The sequence below is a fragment of the Metarhizium robertsii genome, assembly GCF_000187425.2.
Source record: "Metarhizium robertsii ARSEF 23 chromosome Unknown MAA_Scf_16, whole genome shotgun sequence".
NCBI lineage: Eukaryota > Fungi > Ascomycota > Sordariomycetes > Hypocreales > Clavicipitaceae > Metarhizium > Metarhizium robertsii.
In genome coordinates, this window is record NW_011942156.1 from 29247 (window position 1) to 43253 (window position 14007).

The window sequence follows — 14007 nt, forward strand, 5'->3', positions numbered from 1 at the left end:
TGAGTTGATCGCCACCCTGCAGACGCCGGAACCAAAGCCAGGAGGCTAGTCTTAGGAACGACCTAGGTCCCTGTTTTTCATCTGACAGTCGTTGGAATGCTCGAAAGCGTGGTTGCGATCGGGTACTGTCGAAGCTGCCGCCGTTTTCAAATCATCCTATAAGCAGAGAATATGTTAGACACGCAATTACACGGATTTGAGCGTTGGGATAACGAGTTCTGTTAAACTTTCTAACAACGTAGAGAAAGAGTGGTAGACGGGCGAAATAGCATGCCTAAAGGCTCTCTGAATTTCACCTAATCAGAGGGAATACCGGTTGCGTTTCCACCATCCGGTGGCAAGGAAGCTACATTTATCTCTGTCCCCTTTAATCAAGGCAAGGCTCAGACGGGCTCCATCTCACCTCAAGAGCCACATTCAACGTCAGCTACAGTCACTATCAACGATACCTAAGCTGGTCGGCACAAAGTTCAAAATGTCAGAGAAGCCGCCGGCGTCTTGGAACTCAAAGACAGGCTGTAGAAATCACTTTCAACATCGGAATGATCAAGTGCCCGGGATGGTTCCCAGACCTGAAACCGGCGAGCTTATACGCCCGGCAATTTTTGCGTGTTCTTGTATTTGGCCGTCCCATGACTCGCCTCCCGCCAATACGGCATTGATATATTAACAGACTCGACACCATCATACGCAATCATCTAACTGCATTCCTATCATATATAGTGTTGGCTTAGAGGACCCCGTCCCATTTCATCTGCGGTAATCACTTCCCGGTCAAGGGGAGCCAGTTCTCGGCAAGTATAGAGATATCGCCCTGAAGATGAGGTGCTCCATCCAGTTTCAGGCGCATCAGTACGTCCGCAAAGCTCTGCCGTGCCAAACGCAGATACTCCGCCGCAAACATGTCTTATACTCCTTGTCCTCAAAACTCTGCTCTAGAAACGATGAAGGCGGAGATTTGAGGAGTCCATCATCTCAGCTTGGATATCCGCCCGCGGGCTCGGCAGTACGCATCCTCCATGAAGTCCCCTTGCCTCGCTTTACCTTACGAGTGTCCCGTGTTCGTGGGCAAGACAAAACACGTGACTCTTGCTGCTTTCCTCGATACTCACAGTTTGGGAACTTGAACAAGGCTGCTCCAATCGGCAGCAACTGAGGACGTATCTGGCGCTATTGATGTGGCCACGAAAAGGGACAAGTTGTGGGTGAAGCACCTTCGGGAATTTCCAGTTTGGTCAGCAGAATACATCCATCCATCTTACTACAATCCATGGCAGAAGGATGGCATGGTATTTCATGGCAAGCCAGGCTGATCCCTACCCTAGAGCTCAAAAGACCCGAGACTACGGACCACCAGGCCCGAGAGCCGTTGGCCCGTAGGTTCCCAAGTCCTGCGCTGCAGATGCCCCATCGGAGCCAGCTATGAGCTATGACGGCCAGAATGCGTCTGGTGTCTGGTGCGTGGCAAGTGGTCACTGGGCCTCAAGCCCAAGCCCAAGCCTGGTGACGATGCTCCATGGTTGGATGCGTGTGGCGCATGGCAAGCTCCAATGTGCAGATGTCGCCTTCCCGAGGCCCCCACTTTATGGCCCGAAGCAATTCAGTCTTCCAGTCACCAGCTGACGCTGCCTGGGCATTCAGTGTTCAGCACCTCAAGCGCCGGCGACGGAGGTTCAGGCTCCATGTCCGCTATTCGCCATCAGCCGGACCAGTGGACCGCTGTGGCCCAGCACCGGCAACCAGCTGCAGCGCTCTCTCCCCAGCCTCAAACCTCATGTCATCAATGATCCTGTTTCTCGAGACATATGCCTGGACCCTCTTTTGACTTCACTCCTCCACGACCGTCTTCTTATGCCGCCCAAACCGACCAAGCTGGTGGCCTCAACCTTCTCCAGCGCTGCTCAGCCATTTCAAACAGCGACCCGGCCCGACGCATATTCTATCCTCGCCTTCATCCTCATCGCCGCCGACCCCATGTCGTCAACATCTGCTCTCTAGTGCCCGATACGCTGCCCGTCACATGCTGGTCGACAACAAGGTGTTGCTGTCCCTCACGGCGCCTTATCAATACGACAAAAAGCCTGGGCAATCAACATCTGCCTACCTGGGTAGTTTTACCTCCTTGGCTCGACTGTACTAGGGCAGAGCCCCCCATACTCGACCACCTCACTCACGATAAACACACACGCACCTGGCCTGGTCTCGTCTCCCGCCCAGACAGTCACCATCGCCGCCTCTCCCGTCTCGACTGTTTTCGTGACCGGTGTCTAGCCAATTTATAGACAAAATCGACCCAAACTGCCACCGCGGCTTGCCCGCGGAACGGTCGACGTGGACCAACCCTCCGACGCTCGTTCCCTTCACCCCATTGTGTCATCCGACGACCCATCCACTCCGCCCACCTCTCGACCATCTCCCAGCACCGTCCGCCCAGCACCCAACCCCTCCTCGCCGCTTGATCGCCCTGGCCGATCCGCCCAACTAGCTCCGGCTTCGAATGCGAACATAGAATCTTCCACTCCAAGACCGGATCTGCCCTCCGGCTCGGTATCGCAGGTCCTCGGTAGGCGACGACGCCCATCTGGCTCTTCTCCGATACAAGATCCCAACGACCCTGCCTGTGCCGACAACGAGGCTGCTCCAGCCGGCACACATTCATCACCTAGTCGTCGTCTTCCAAAGAGGAGGCGGCGAGAGGGCGAAGACATGGCGTCAGACGGCAATTCCGTCCTACAGTCTAATGGAAGCGGCGCCGCTCGCTCAAATGGATCGACTGGTGTTGCTTCTCAGAGAACTGTCTTGCCCAGTGGTGCCACTAACGGGACACACAAGGCAGCGTCTCTAGCTGCTAACGGCTCAGCAAATGGAGACAAAGCCTCTACGTCGGTCGTCCGACCCTCATCATATTTCGGACATAACCGAGAGGAGGTGACCCGAATTTTGATCCAAGCATTGTCAGACATGGGTTATCAAGCGGCGGCTGAGAGTGTGAGCGAGGAGAGTGGGTTTAAACTGGAAAACCCAACTGTGGCAGCCTTTCGGTCAGCTGTGTTGGAGGGCTCATGGGCTGAAGCGGAAGATTTGCTGACGGAAGCTACTGTGGCAGGACAGGCTGGGGAGGATGGCGGTGGTGGAAATGGGCTTGTGCTCGCGCCAGGCTCTGAGCGAAATGTCATGAGATTTGCCATGCGCCAACAAAAGTTTCTGGAGCTTTTGGAAACCAGAGACACAACTCGGGCACTCCAGGTTCTGAGGGGAGAATTAACGCCGCTAGACCACGACACCGCCAAGGTGCATTTTCTTTCCAGCCTTCTCATGTGTCTTTCGACAGAGGACCTGATGGCCAAGGCAAATTGGGACGGGGCAGGGGGACAATCACGCAAAAGGCTGTTGTCCGACCTATCGAGTGAGTGCCCAAAAATTGTTACAAGCCATTAACCGGTTGTGATATGTAGAAACTAATCCGGCCTGCCAGGGTGCATCTCGCCATCTGTCATGCTTCCCGAAAATCGTCTAGCTGTTCTCCTCCACCAGGTCAAGCAAAGTCAGATCAACTCCTGCCTCTTCCACACCGCGGCATCGTCGCCTTCGCTGTACGCGGATCATCACTGCGACAGGCGAGTCTTCCCCAGGGATATCGTGCTGGAGCTCACTGAAATGCGAGGAGAGGTGTGGGAAGTGCAATTTTCTCACGACGGGACGCAGCTTGCCGCCTGTGGATCCAGTGACAGCGTCTTTATATGGGAGACTTGGTCATTCCAGGTTGTACACGCCCTCAGCATGCAGGTTCAAAAAGATCACCATTCCGGCGTGGCAAGTATTGCGTGGAGTCCAGACGACTCGATGATGGTGACCTGTTCGCAGGATCATTTTGCGCGATTATGGGATACCAAGGTAAGAGCCCATCTCGGCCATGTCACCCATTATCAACGGAAACTAATAAAAAGCGTAGAATGGTCAATTGATCAAGAAACTGAAGAGGTTCGACGAACCTGTCAGCAGCTGCATCTGGTCGAGCGACAGCAAATCCTTTGTCCTCGGCACCCTCGATAACAAGCGGAGCATTTGTACATTCAACAGTGAGGGCGAAGAGCTGGTCCAGTGGGACAAGAAGCACCGTGTGCAGGCCATGGCTGGTTCCCCCGACGGACGGTGGCTTGTAGCGGCGGATAACTTTACCAACATGTACGTGTACAACGGGATAACAAGAGCGTTGGAGTATGAGCTAGATTTGGGTGCGCAGCCAATATCTCTAGCCATCAGCCAGGACTCCCGGCAGCTGCTTGTCAACAAAGGGGACAGCGAGGCCCAGCTCATCGACTTGTTCACGAGAGCTACGGTGCAGAAATTCCTCGGCCACATGACGGACCAGTGCGTCATCCGCGCCTCCTTTGGCGGGGCCAACGAGAGCTTTGTCATGAGCGGCAGCGAGGACGGAAAAGTGGTCATCTGGCACAAGAATATAGGGGCTGCTGTCGAGAGGTTGTCCAGCTTTTCCGGCAAGCGGTGCAACTGTGTGGTTTGGAACCCGGCCGATCCATACATGCTCGCCTCGTGTAATGATGACGGAAAAGTGCGAATGTACGTTGGGCCAAGAAAACTAGCACTTTCCGCAGTTTTTTTTTCTTTTCTATTTGAGATTGCTAACAAAAGTCGCAGATGGGCAAACCGCAAGAGAGGCGTGGATATCAGGTCGAGGATACCCGGATTGACGGGGTGGAAACACCATCAAAATGAACCCGTGCCGTTCTAGGCAGGGAGGACTGACTGGTGGACATTGTGGCCCTGGACTCGGTCATCCAGCGGCCTCCTTCAAGTAGGCGCATATACTACGAGTTGTTCTATCTTGTTACACTTTTTACTCCACATCTTTTCTTGGTTTAGACACTTTGCCACGACGACAATAGAGAAATGCACGCAGGACGGCGGGGGCGGTACGCATTCTTCATCTTCATACTTGGTCGGTTTTGTTGAACTATGGCTTTTCGCGGCCCCAGCCTGGATCAGTCTACAAGTTTGTTTTTTTTTTTTTTTTCTCTTTTTTTATTGGCCATATGATTCTATAAGAAGGGGCTTTTTTGATGGCCTCTATTTTTATTTTTTATCCTCTTGGTCACCTGTTCACTCTTTTAGTCTTTGTCCGGTTCGGTCCGTCTTTTCCGGCGTTGTAGCGATGGGCGGGGGTGCGAAGGAGGAAGAGAGCCATGTCTCATCCGTCGGAGCGAATACCTGCAGGATTTGGGTTGCTGGATGGAGCAAGGGCTGTTTGTGCAAGGTTACATGTAGACTGGGACAGCCCTCGACTTGGTACATGCCATCTCCCATTCTCAAAGACCAAAAAAAAAAAAAAATAAAGATAAGCGATTCTAAATATACCGAGGAGAGAGACCCTTGAATGTGTGACGTGAGGTTGCGAATGGCGGGCTGCGATGGCACTGGTGGGAGCTTTTGTCGGTGAGGCGAAGGCGAGTGATATTCCTTCCCGAGCAAAGGGATCATAAAATCCGGGGTACACGCAACATTAGAGTTGGGCGCAGATGCAAGATCAATGGAAACCTTGTCGTGCGTGTGCAGCAAGCACCAGCGTGTCCCAGGTCATGGCCAGTACAACATATGCTTGGGTCGGGCGTTATCACATACAGGGACCAGTTGACGCTTTGTCGAGGCATTTGGTAGTGTTCAGGGGATGGGATGGTCCATGTCGGCGGCAGTGAAGGGGCTGCGCGGGCATATGCATGGAACGGTAAACCCGAGCACAGCGAACCGCTTCTCGGCAAGAAATAATTTTACTTTGCCCTAGTTTCGCTGTCTTTTTGAGGCTGATAAAGGGTTCCCTTGGGCGTCTGCCACAGCGGACCAGACTTGCACGGGTGGTGGTGTGGTGTCACATGGGCGCGTCCTCGAGTGTCATGACTTGGCTCATCTGGGGAAGTGGCCGGCTGGACACGGGGACTAGTTTGCTTGTTTGTACGATTCGTTGGCGAGATGGAGGCGGCTTGTTGCGGATGCTAGCGGCGGTGAGATCCGATGTTGAAAACCATGGCAAACATGCGTGCCACAAGACGCTGAGCGAGCGAGGCCGGTGGGGACAGCCACGGCGCTTGAGTTTGCTGCCATGTCGATTGAGACGGGACGGCCGTTTGCCGAGGTTGGCACTGAATGGAGACGTTATTTCCATTTTTAGCTTCTGGTCCGTGATGCCTCCAGCTGTCAAAGAGCCAGGCCATGCTGTAAAAGTTGTTCACATCGGGCTGGCTTCTCTGTACCACGCGGAGCACAGGTCCAGGCCACCCAGTTGGCCAAAGCTCCGTGGTCCAACCAGAGTTCCAGTCATGCGGAATGGGATGGAGGTCCGTACTTTAATTTGATCCGCTACACTGCCCGGCCATTGAGGGGGTTTTGTCCTTGCCGGCTGTTCCTGGTGACAGCACCGATCGCATTGCATTCAAGAGCCCGGGCCAAACCAGGAGGACCTTGACTGCCAAGGCCATCGTACCTGCATGGAAGCAAATCAACCACAGCGTCTCAAGTCATCATCTGATGAAAGCTGCCAACCCGCTTGCTCTCCCTCGGGCAGCCGCCTTGTCAAGATCCATGTCGCCCGACGACATGTCCGAATAGAGACGTCAGTCAGTCCAAACTGCGGCATGACAAACACCTCGCCAACCAATACTTCAATATATGGATCCGAGATACTCCGTACAGGCGCCTCAACCAAGCTATTGGGCCCCATACAGAGATGGTCTAGAGATAATTGGCCCTTGCTTTCAGCCTCGAGGGCTGGACCAACTCGACGACCAAGGAACAAAGTTTTGGTAGGCTCTGGTCCCCCCCCATCGTTCGCGAGTTCGAAGCACGCCAAGAGATTCTATGGTCCTTTTTTTTTTATTCAAGAAGAACGGTCTGGGGCAAGTGTGGCAAGAGACATGGGGCATTTGCCACTCGTCAGTACGGAGTAGCATCTCCACCAAGTCTCACCTTTGTCGACATGCCTTGAAATGCACAATCAGTACCAGGCATTCACCGCCCAGTTGAAAATGCGAACAAACATGGCATGACTAGCGGACACGTGCCCCCTGTTCTTCTAGAACCCCTGGATTGCTCTTGTTCCACTAAACGGCCCGCATACACAATGATGCAGGGGTTGAAGAAGAGGCGTAGGACCTAGACCAACATCGCGATCGAATGGCATTGGAGATTTGAAACCTCGACCGTACTCTGTTGAGATGTTCCAGTGTCGGAACATATAATCATAAGTGCATGTGAAGTGATGGCGGCGGCGGCGGTAGTTGTTGTTGAAGTCGTAGTAGTTACAGTAGCTGCAGTGATTTGGCATGTCACAATAAAGTTTCACCGACTAGAACCGCATGCGGCCAAGACGTGTTCCTGACCGTTTGGGTTCCATTCAGGTTTGACAGCATCCTCGTTCTGACCGCTGGCCTTGGTCGGTAGCACAGAGATTGTTGCATGAGTTCTGTACAGAGTACATTGTTGGAATATGCTGCGAGATGATGGCCTCTGCGAGCAGTTGCCGCTCTTCCCTTTCATCTCGCCTGGCCGTCATGGACTAACATAAAACTGCGCTTGTCAGGCGAGCACAGCGTCAAAGCCATTGCGAAAACCAACCAACCTGGTCCCTGCCGGATCCGAAGCGACCCATACCGTCGGAGAAGGTACTGTTGCAAAAGAACTTTGGACTTCAAAGCAAGGGAGAGCTTGAGTAGAAGAACGTTGGTTGCATGAAATCTGTCTTAATGCCGCAGTCGCCCATCTTGACCGTCTCTAACTATGGGTAAGGGGAGCTGAATGAGTTGAGAGCTTGATATCTCCCGGTGCATGTGCGGTCGTAGTCACGGCGTCGGTAATGCAGGCAGTACCACGAGTTGACCCGCAGTTTCAGATATCTTGTGGCATCAGAAAACATCGATTGGCCTGCAATTGCATTCGGCTTTGACCCCTTTGATCAGGGACCAGCAACATAGAACCGCCCAAGATTCAGCAGTATTGCCACAGATTGAGAATTGGTGCAATGGCCTGTCAATCAACCAACGACTAACCATCGTATTTCTCCCTCTGTTTAGACGTTTTAGTGCCTCGGACAGGGGCCAAAGTGGCGGCATGACAGCGCAATGTCTCAGAATACACTTGCATCCCGCACCAGGGTTTTTGCTCTTTCGTTCCTGCGCACATCCTGAACACTGCGCTATCCATTGGTCCGTCCGATACTTTGGCAGATATTTACTCCTCGGCGCTTGCCACACACAATGGCAAGGCCGAACAACTCGACCGTTGGCTCAAGCCACAGTTGTTAGCTACGTTGTGACGATCGGCCGAGGTGGTGCGTCCGTCCAGTTGCATGAGACGCGAAATACGGGATAAGACAACCGGCATATCCGTTCAAGTGGCCACCACAATGACCCGCATGATGTGGCGGCAACATGGGGTACAAAGTACCCTACGATTGGGGGATAATGATTTGGAAAACCAGAGGGACCCGAACAGACAGATGCATTCCAGAACACCAAGATGAAAGGCGCCATGCTTGAAACTGGATGTTTCTAGTCTTTCCCCCAGTTTAACGTGAGACGGCATAGAATGGCATCATCGAGTGCGTTTTCCGGGAAGCAAGTACTCTTCTGCTCCAGATGACCCCCAATCATGTAAGATCAACCCGAGGAGGGTGGTCTCTAAGCCACGTCGACGTTCTTTTGCCCCGAAAAGACAGACATATCAGACGAAGACCATTGAGTTGCGTAGCATATCCGCGCTAAAGCGAAGAGGATTGAGCTAGAGACAGCCCTTCACGGGCTATGCTGAAATCGAGTTCATAATTCTGATGGTCTGAACGTTTCGTACCGTTTACAGTCTAGCCAGCGGACTAGGGGCGAAATGGTGGCAAGAGCCAAGAGTGGCATCTTGTTGGTTGTCATGATAAGACATGATGGGCTGTCGCATTAACTTTGGTCTTGGGAGCGCTTTCCCATTCGCCAAAAACACACCGTCCTTCTGCTTCATACATGTATCCCGAATGCTTCGGGGTATCAGGCGTAGCGAGGTAGCCGACTAGACTCTATTCCCGCCTCGTGCATCTCCCACGGGTTATCAGCACGCGCGAGACGACTGGGCGCATAGTATACCTGTCGTCCGGCGCTGTTGAAGTGCAGTTCCATGCATATCAGATGTAAACGTATGCAATTGTTTTGCATGCGTTAGCGTGCGACGCCACGGTTTTCCTATCGAGGGCAAGGGAACCTGGGCAGGCTGTTCAACCGGAATCGCCGTAGCCTACTCGGCGTCACACTTTGAGTTGTCGCTCTCATTTATTGATCCCGCGATATGAAGGGAAATATCCATCCGGATCAAGAAGAAAGGCTATTCAGGGAACTGAATCATGTCGTAAAGGCAGTTGCCTCCTGTCTTGATAAAGCCAGTCACTGGGCGACTGTTATCGCCTGCCAATGGCACAGCCCAGTGTTCATGTGTATCTTCGTTCCTGGCGGCAGGCATTCAGCTGAAGAGTGCTCATGTGGCTTTACGGATATTAAGTTGGCTACTCCATAAGTCGTAGTAGTGTCTGTGTGTCCCTGGTCCCTGGCCGGGCCGTCACCACGGTCAGTGCAACGGCTACAGTAGTAATTGTCAAGGTTGGATCGAAGGCCCGTGTACTGAGCTTGTTCAAAGTATTTGTGTCTCTACCCACCAGAGCTTGCGTCAGCACAATTGCGCCCTGCGGATTGCAAATTGGACAATGCTTGCAGTGATACGGCGTCTGAGGATATCGGCACAGTCTTGCATGAAAGCGGATGTGCATTTTGTAATATTTCGGCAGGCCCCAGAGTTCAATTCTGGAGGTACTACTACTCCGTACTTGGCATGAGACCCCAACATTCTTGGGTATGCTGGGGGAAAATTACTTTGCTTCCAGTCTTGTACGACAATGTCCGTGGGGAACGGATGTGCGTGCCCATGGCAGTTTGCCCTTGCTGGCAGATATGCCGTCTGTGCATTCATATGCCGCTGGATAAGAGCCGAGGGATTGGGGGAGTTTTTCTTTTCTCGTTATTTCTCCTCTTGGCTGGCCTCGCGGGCTGTACCACGATCCGAAACAGGCGGCCAGAAGCGAGTGCCTTGGCGACAAGATGTCTGAGACTTTGAGTCCTCCGGAAGGCCTTAATAGGACGGGGTGGCGGATTGGACACTTGGCTGCAGATGCGATGCGGGTTTACGGAGTAGAAATAGGGAAATTGAGAAGAGAGTGATGTGCGCACTCTAGCCTGTTGAAGTCTGGTGCATGTACAGAGTTGTGTCAAGAAATCGAAGGCTGGCGAACTTTGGCTTTGCACTTCACACGATCGAGTCAGCTAGTACTCCGTTATGCCGACACGGCAGCAAGTTGCGGCGCGGTCGTGCCTTCCCTCCTGCTAAAGACATGGCCCCAACGTCAAGCATCCAACCAGTCGATTGACCCGAATTGAAGTTGTGCACCAACACTTGGTAAGCACATGCTTCAGGTTCACGATGCAAACTGCAAACCAGACTTGTCCCAACGACCAGAGGTTGATTGGGATGTAACATCAACCCTTGAACTTGGACCTCGAACCTCGCGGCCCCCCTCGCGCCCCTCGACCAACGGCTGGACGCACAGACCAAATCCATCCACGACTGATGGTGGGATGGGGCTGCACAACACCGACACCTGGTGGCTGATGGCGACGGCACTGTGTGCATCGAGGACGACGTGCGGACGACTCGGGGACTGAAAAAGATCGCTGCCAGTGAAGCGGGCTGGCGGATGCATGGGACAGGGGTCTGGGGCTGTTCCCACGCTTGAGCACCATTGTGTTCCTGTGTGGTTTGATGTTAATTTCGCCTGGGGATTCCAAGGTGCCTGGACATGGACCGCAGGCCTCAAGGGCTTGATGGGCCTTGACCCGGCCACGACCTGGGCTTGCAGTCGGCTTGCAGTCGGCTGCAGCCATGCTTGCCACGGCGTGCAAATGGCGCCTTTGGCTCCCCAACTCCCCATGACGGAGGCGGATGGAGGCAGATGGCCCTTGAGATTGCTGGGACCGGGGCATGGACCTGTGCATCTGGCACCAACCCATGCCTCATCCCGGTTTCTCCCACGTCAGTCCATCGAAGGTTGCTTCCACACCTCATCGTCCGTCATCCTCCCGCCGGAAAGCCCAATGCGGGATCGCCCTTGGTCCAAGGTGTTTAATACCAAGACCAAGAGACAAAAGTGACTAGTGACTAGCGACTGGCCGTCGACTTGGTTAAACACCATCATACTCCGTGCCAAACTTCAGGACCCATAATAGCCCAGGCGGTCCATTTACCTGCTGCTCTAGTTTCCGCTGCTGCTTACTTATTCTCTTCTCGTCCACTTTTACGCAGTTGTGTGTGTTGGGCGTAAAACAATAACGTCTTCGTTGCCCCTTATTCCCATGTTCCCTCTTGCATCTCGGGCGTATCTTTTCTGGCTTGGACCCTCGTTGCAGTGCAGTTCCATCTAGCAAACTTTGGCTTTTCTAGTTGCCCGCCAAACACTCGCCAAGGACATTAGCAGCAAGAGGAGGCAATACTCGAGTATCCACCAAGGAAAGGAGTCGACAATACGGTTGAAACATAAACGCGAACAACAGCAGCCAGGTCTCTTTTCCGCTGCGGTCCCAATCTCTGCCTTCTCAGAATGCGACCTTAACCGGAAACAGACCACCGGCCTTTACTCCGCATCTTGCTCCCATTTTCTGGCCAGCAACTTGTCATCTTGTTGGCCATGGATAGCCTCGCCGGCCACCTCCAGGTTCCTCCGGACCGGAGTCAGATCTTGGGCAGGCAATCATGGAAGGTGAGCAGCACAACAGTCGTGCTCGAGTCTTTGTTTGATAGTTTGGGAGCAGCATGCTTTTCTTCTCTTCTCCCCGCGTCACCGTCAGCCACATCCAATTAATCATGCCGCTTCCTAGACAAGATATATTGCCGTTGGGTCTCGCCAATCCACCACCAGAGATCGGCAAGGCAGCTACGGCTTCACGCAGAATGGCAGCATAGGCCGTGTCAACACCGTCATTTCAAAATCCGTGCAAAAGAATGCCATTGACGAACAATGTCTTTTCATTTACAAGACCAAGGTAAAGCGCAATGCTCCTCAGTCGCTACTCCCACGTCGCAACACACGCCACTGACAACGTCCATGTTTAGGAAGACTGGGAGCCGATCCAGCAATGGCCGCTTAGCTGTGTTTCCGATTGCCAAGTCCAGCTTGTCTCCCATCGCAAGCAGGGGCCTGTGTTACCAACTCTTGTGGTCACAGTTTCCGACAATCAACGAAAGAGACGATCAAGCCGAGCTGCAGGTTTTATTTCTTCCAACAAAGACACAGGAGTGACGACGTTGTGGTTTCGCACGCCTCCCGATAACCGCCATCCCACTCTTCACGAATGGTCTCGATTCATCATGTCCAAGAAGAGCTCGCACGGCACGACAGAGAGCCCCGTGTCCCCGGTTTTCACGTCGCCGTTCCAAACACGATCCAACGACAATCCGGATTACTCCCCTCGACCAGGAAGCGGCAGCCGCGGTCTTCAGCACAAAAGCTCCACGGCCACCCATTCCACCGGGCCCCTGGATCGCGCAACCACCTTCAGCTCGGGCTCCCCAAGCCTACGATCGAAACGAAGCGATATTTCATCCCCTTCTAGTAACAACCATCCGTCTCAAAAGGTGCAGTATGCAATTCCTGAACAGCATTATACAACCATTAGGCCCGGCGATATTGTATCGTCGGGTCCAAATGGAGAGTACCAGGGTCAGTTCATCGAAGGATGGACCTCGGCCCAGGGAAGGTCATCCATGATGAGCTCACCCTCCCGAGGCAGGGATAGCATAAGCTCACACAGCCGGCAGCTTTCTATCCTCGATGAAGCGTCTCCTCCTTGCCCTGGAGAGACCATTTTGGACAGAGCCTTTCAGCTGGGACACATCCCTGGCGCCGGTTCGTATGTTCCCGGACAGGAAAAGCTCAGCTCCATTGCGAGGTTTGATGCCCTAATGCGCGATGCCGAGGAGAAGCGGCGAAAGCGGGACACGATCCAACAGGCCCAACAAACAACCATGACAAGTGCGTTTGATCATGACGATTCCTCAGATGACAATGGGGCAGACCCTGCCTCGGACGATTCCGACTCTGAAAGCGATGGCTACTCCCAGAGACGGAACCAGAACGAGCAACATGGCGCACCACTCATGTCGCCATCTGCTCAGCGGGCCTTGGCGTACATTGCAGGCCGCCACGACGGCGGTACTCTGAAGAACCCAAAGTCTCATCGCCCGGGTATGTCGAGGAACAACCTTAGTTTTCATGCAGATTCCGCTCCCACATCCACTATAATCGCGCCACCCTCGCGTCCACACACCGCCCACGCCAAGAGTAGGCCCAAAGCCTCCCGAGCACAAACCACGCCTCATCTGATACCCACAGCCACAGCAGCACCGGATTTATCCTCGATGACGTCCGGCAAGGCCCAGGACAGCGGACGCCATCGTTCCAGCACAACTGCGGAAAAGCGACACTCCAACTCGAGTGCCAAAAGGTTGAGTTTCACCGAGTTTGCCAAGAGGTTATCTAGCACCAGCAGCTTACTGCTCGTCCAGACGAACGCAAGTGGAGGGAGCAGCCGTGCCAGCAGCGAGGTCGACGCCCAGCCGTGCCCGTCCGCGCCGCGCACCAACCTGACTCTCCGCGGGACAGGACCTCTGCCACCACGACCCCGGGACCGCGAGGACCAAGATAGACGGTGCGCATGGCGAAGCAGCGTTGGCATGGTCGGCACCGAAGGAGGCTTTGTATAGAGTCGATTCTGGTGAGGGACCCTCTCGACCACGGCCAAGCTACCAGCTCTCTACACTACCGCACCGGCACCAGACCATCACACCAGGAACATTTGCGCCCAGTCCTCCCGGCCGCCAACCACCTACTATGAACATTATTCGACTCTTGGCAAT

At 53.8% G+C, this 14007-nt stretch overlaps 2 protein-coding genes across 2 annotated transcripts; both read left to right on the top strand.

Annotated features, from left to right (window-relative positions):
• Nucleotides 1-1422: 1422 nt before the first annotated feature.
• Nucleotides 1423-4753, top strand: MAA_09980 (WD domain-containing protein; the record flags this gene model as incomplete). The annotated part of the gene is made up of 6 exons (XM_007827978.1): nt 1423-1457; nt 1704-1976; nt 2283-3406; nt 3476-3894; nt 3953-4581; nt 4660-4753. 6 exons carry the CDS (start codon nt 1423-1425, stop codon nt 4751-4753), a joined length of 2574 nt encoding a protein of 857 aa, XP_007826169.1.
• A 7026-nt stretch (nt 4754-11779) lies between these two features.
• MAA_09981 (uncharacterized protein) lies at nt 11780-13854 on the top strand (the record flags this gene model as incomplete). The annotated part of the gene is made up of 3 exons (XM_007827979.2): nt 11780-11851; nt 11970-12134; nt 12205-13854. The coding sequence occupies 3 exons, from the start codon at nt 11780-11782 to the stop codon at nt 13852-13854; spliced, it is 1887 nt and encodes a 628-aa protein (XP_007826170.2).
• Nucleotides 13855-14007: the final 153 nt, after the last annotated feature.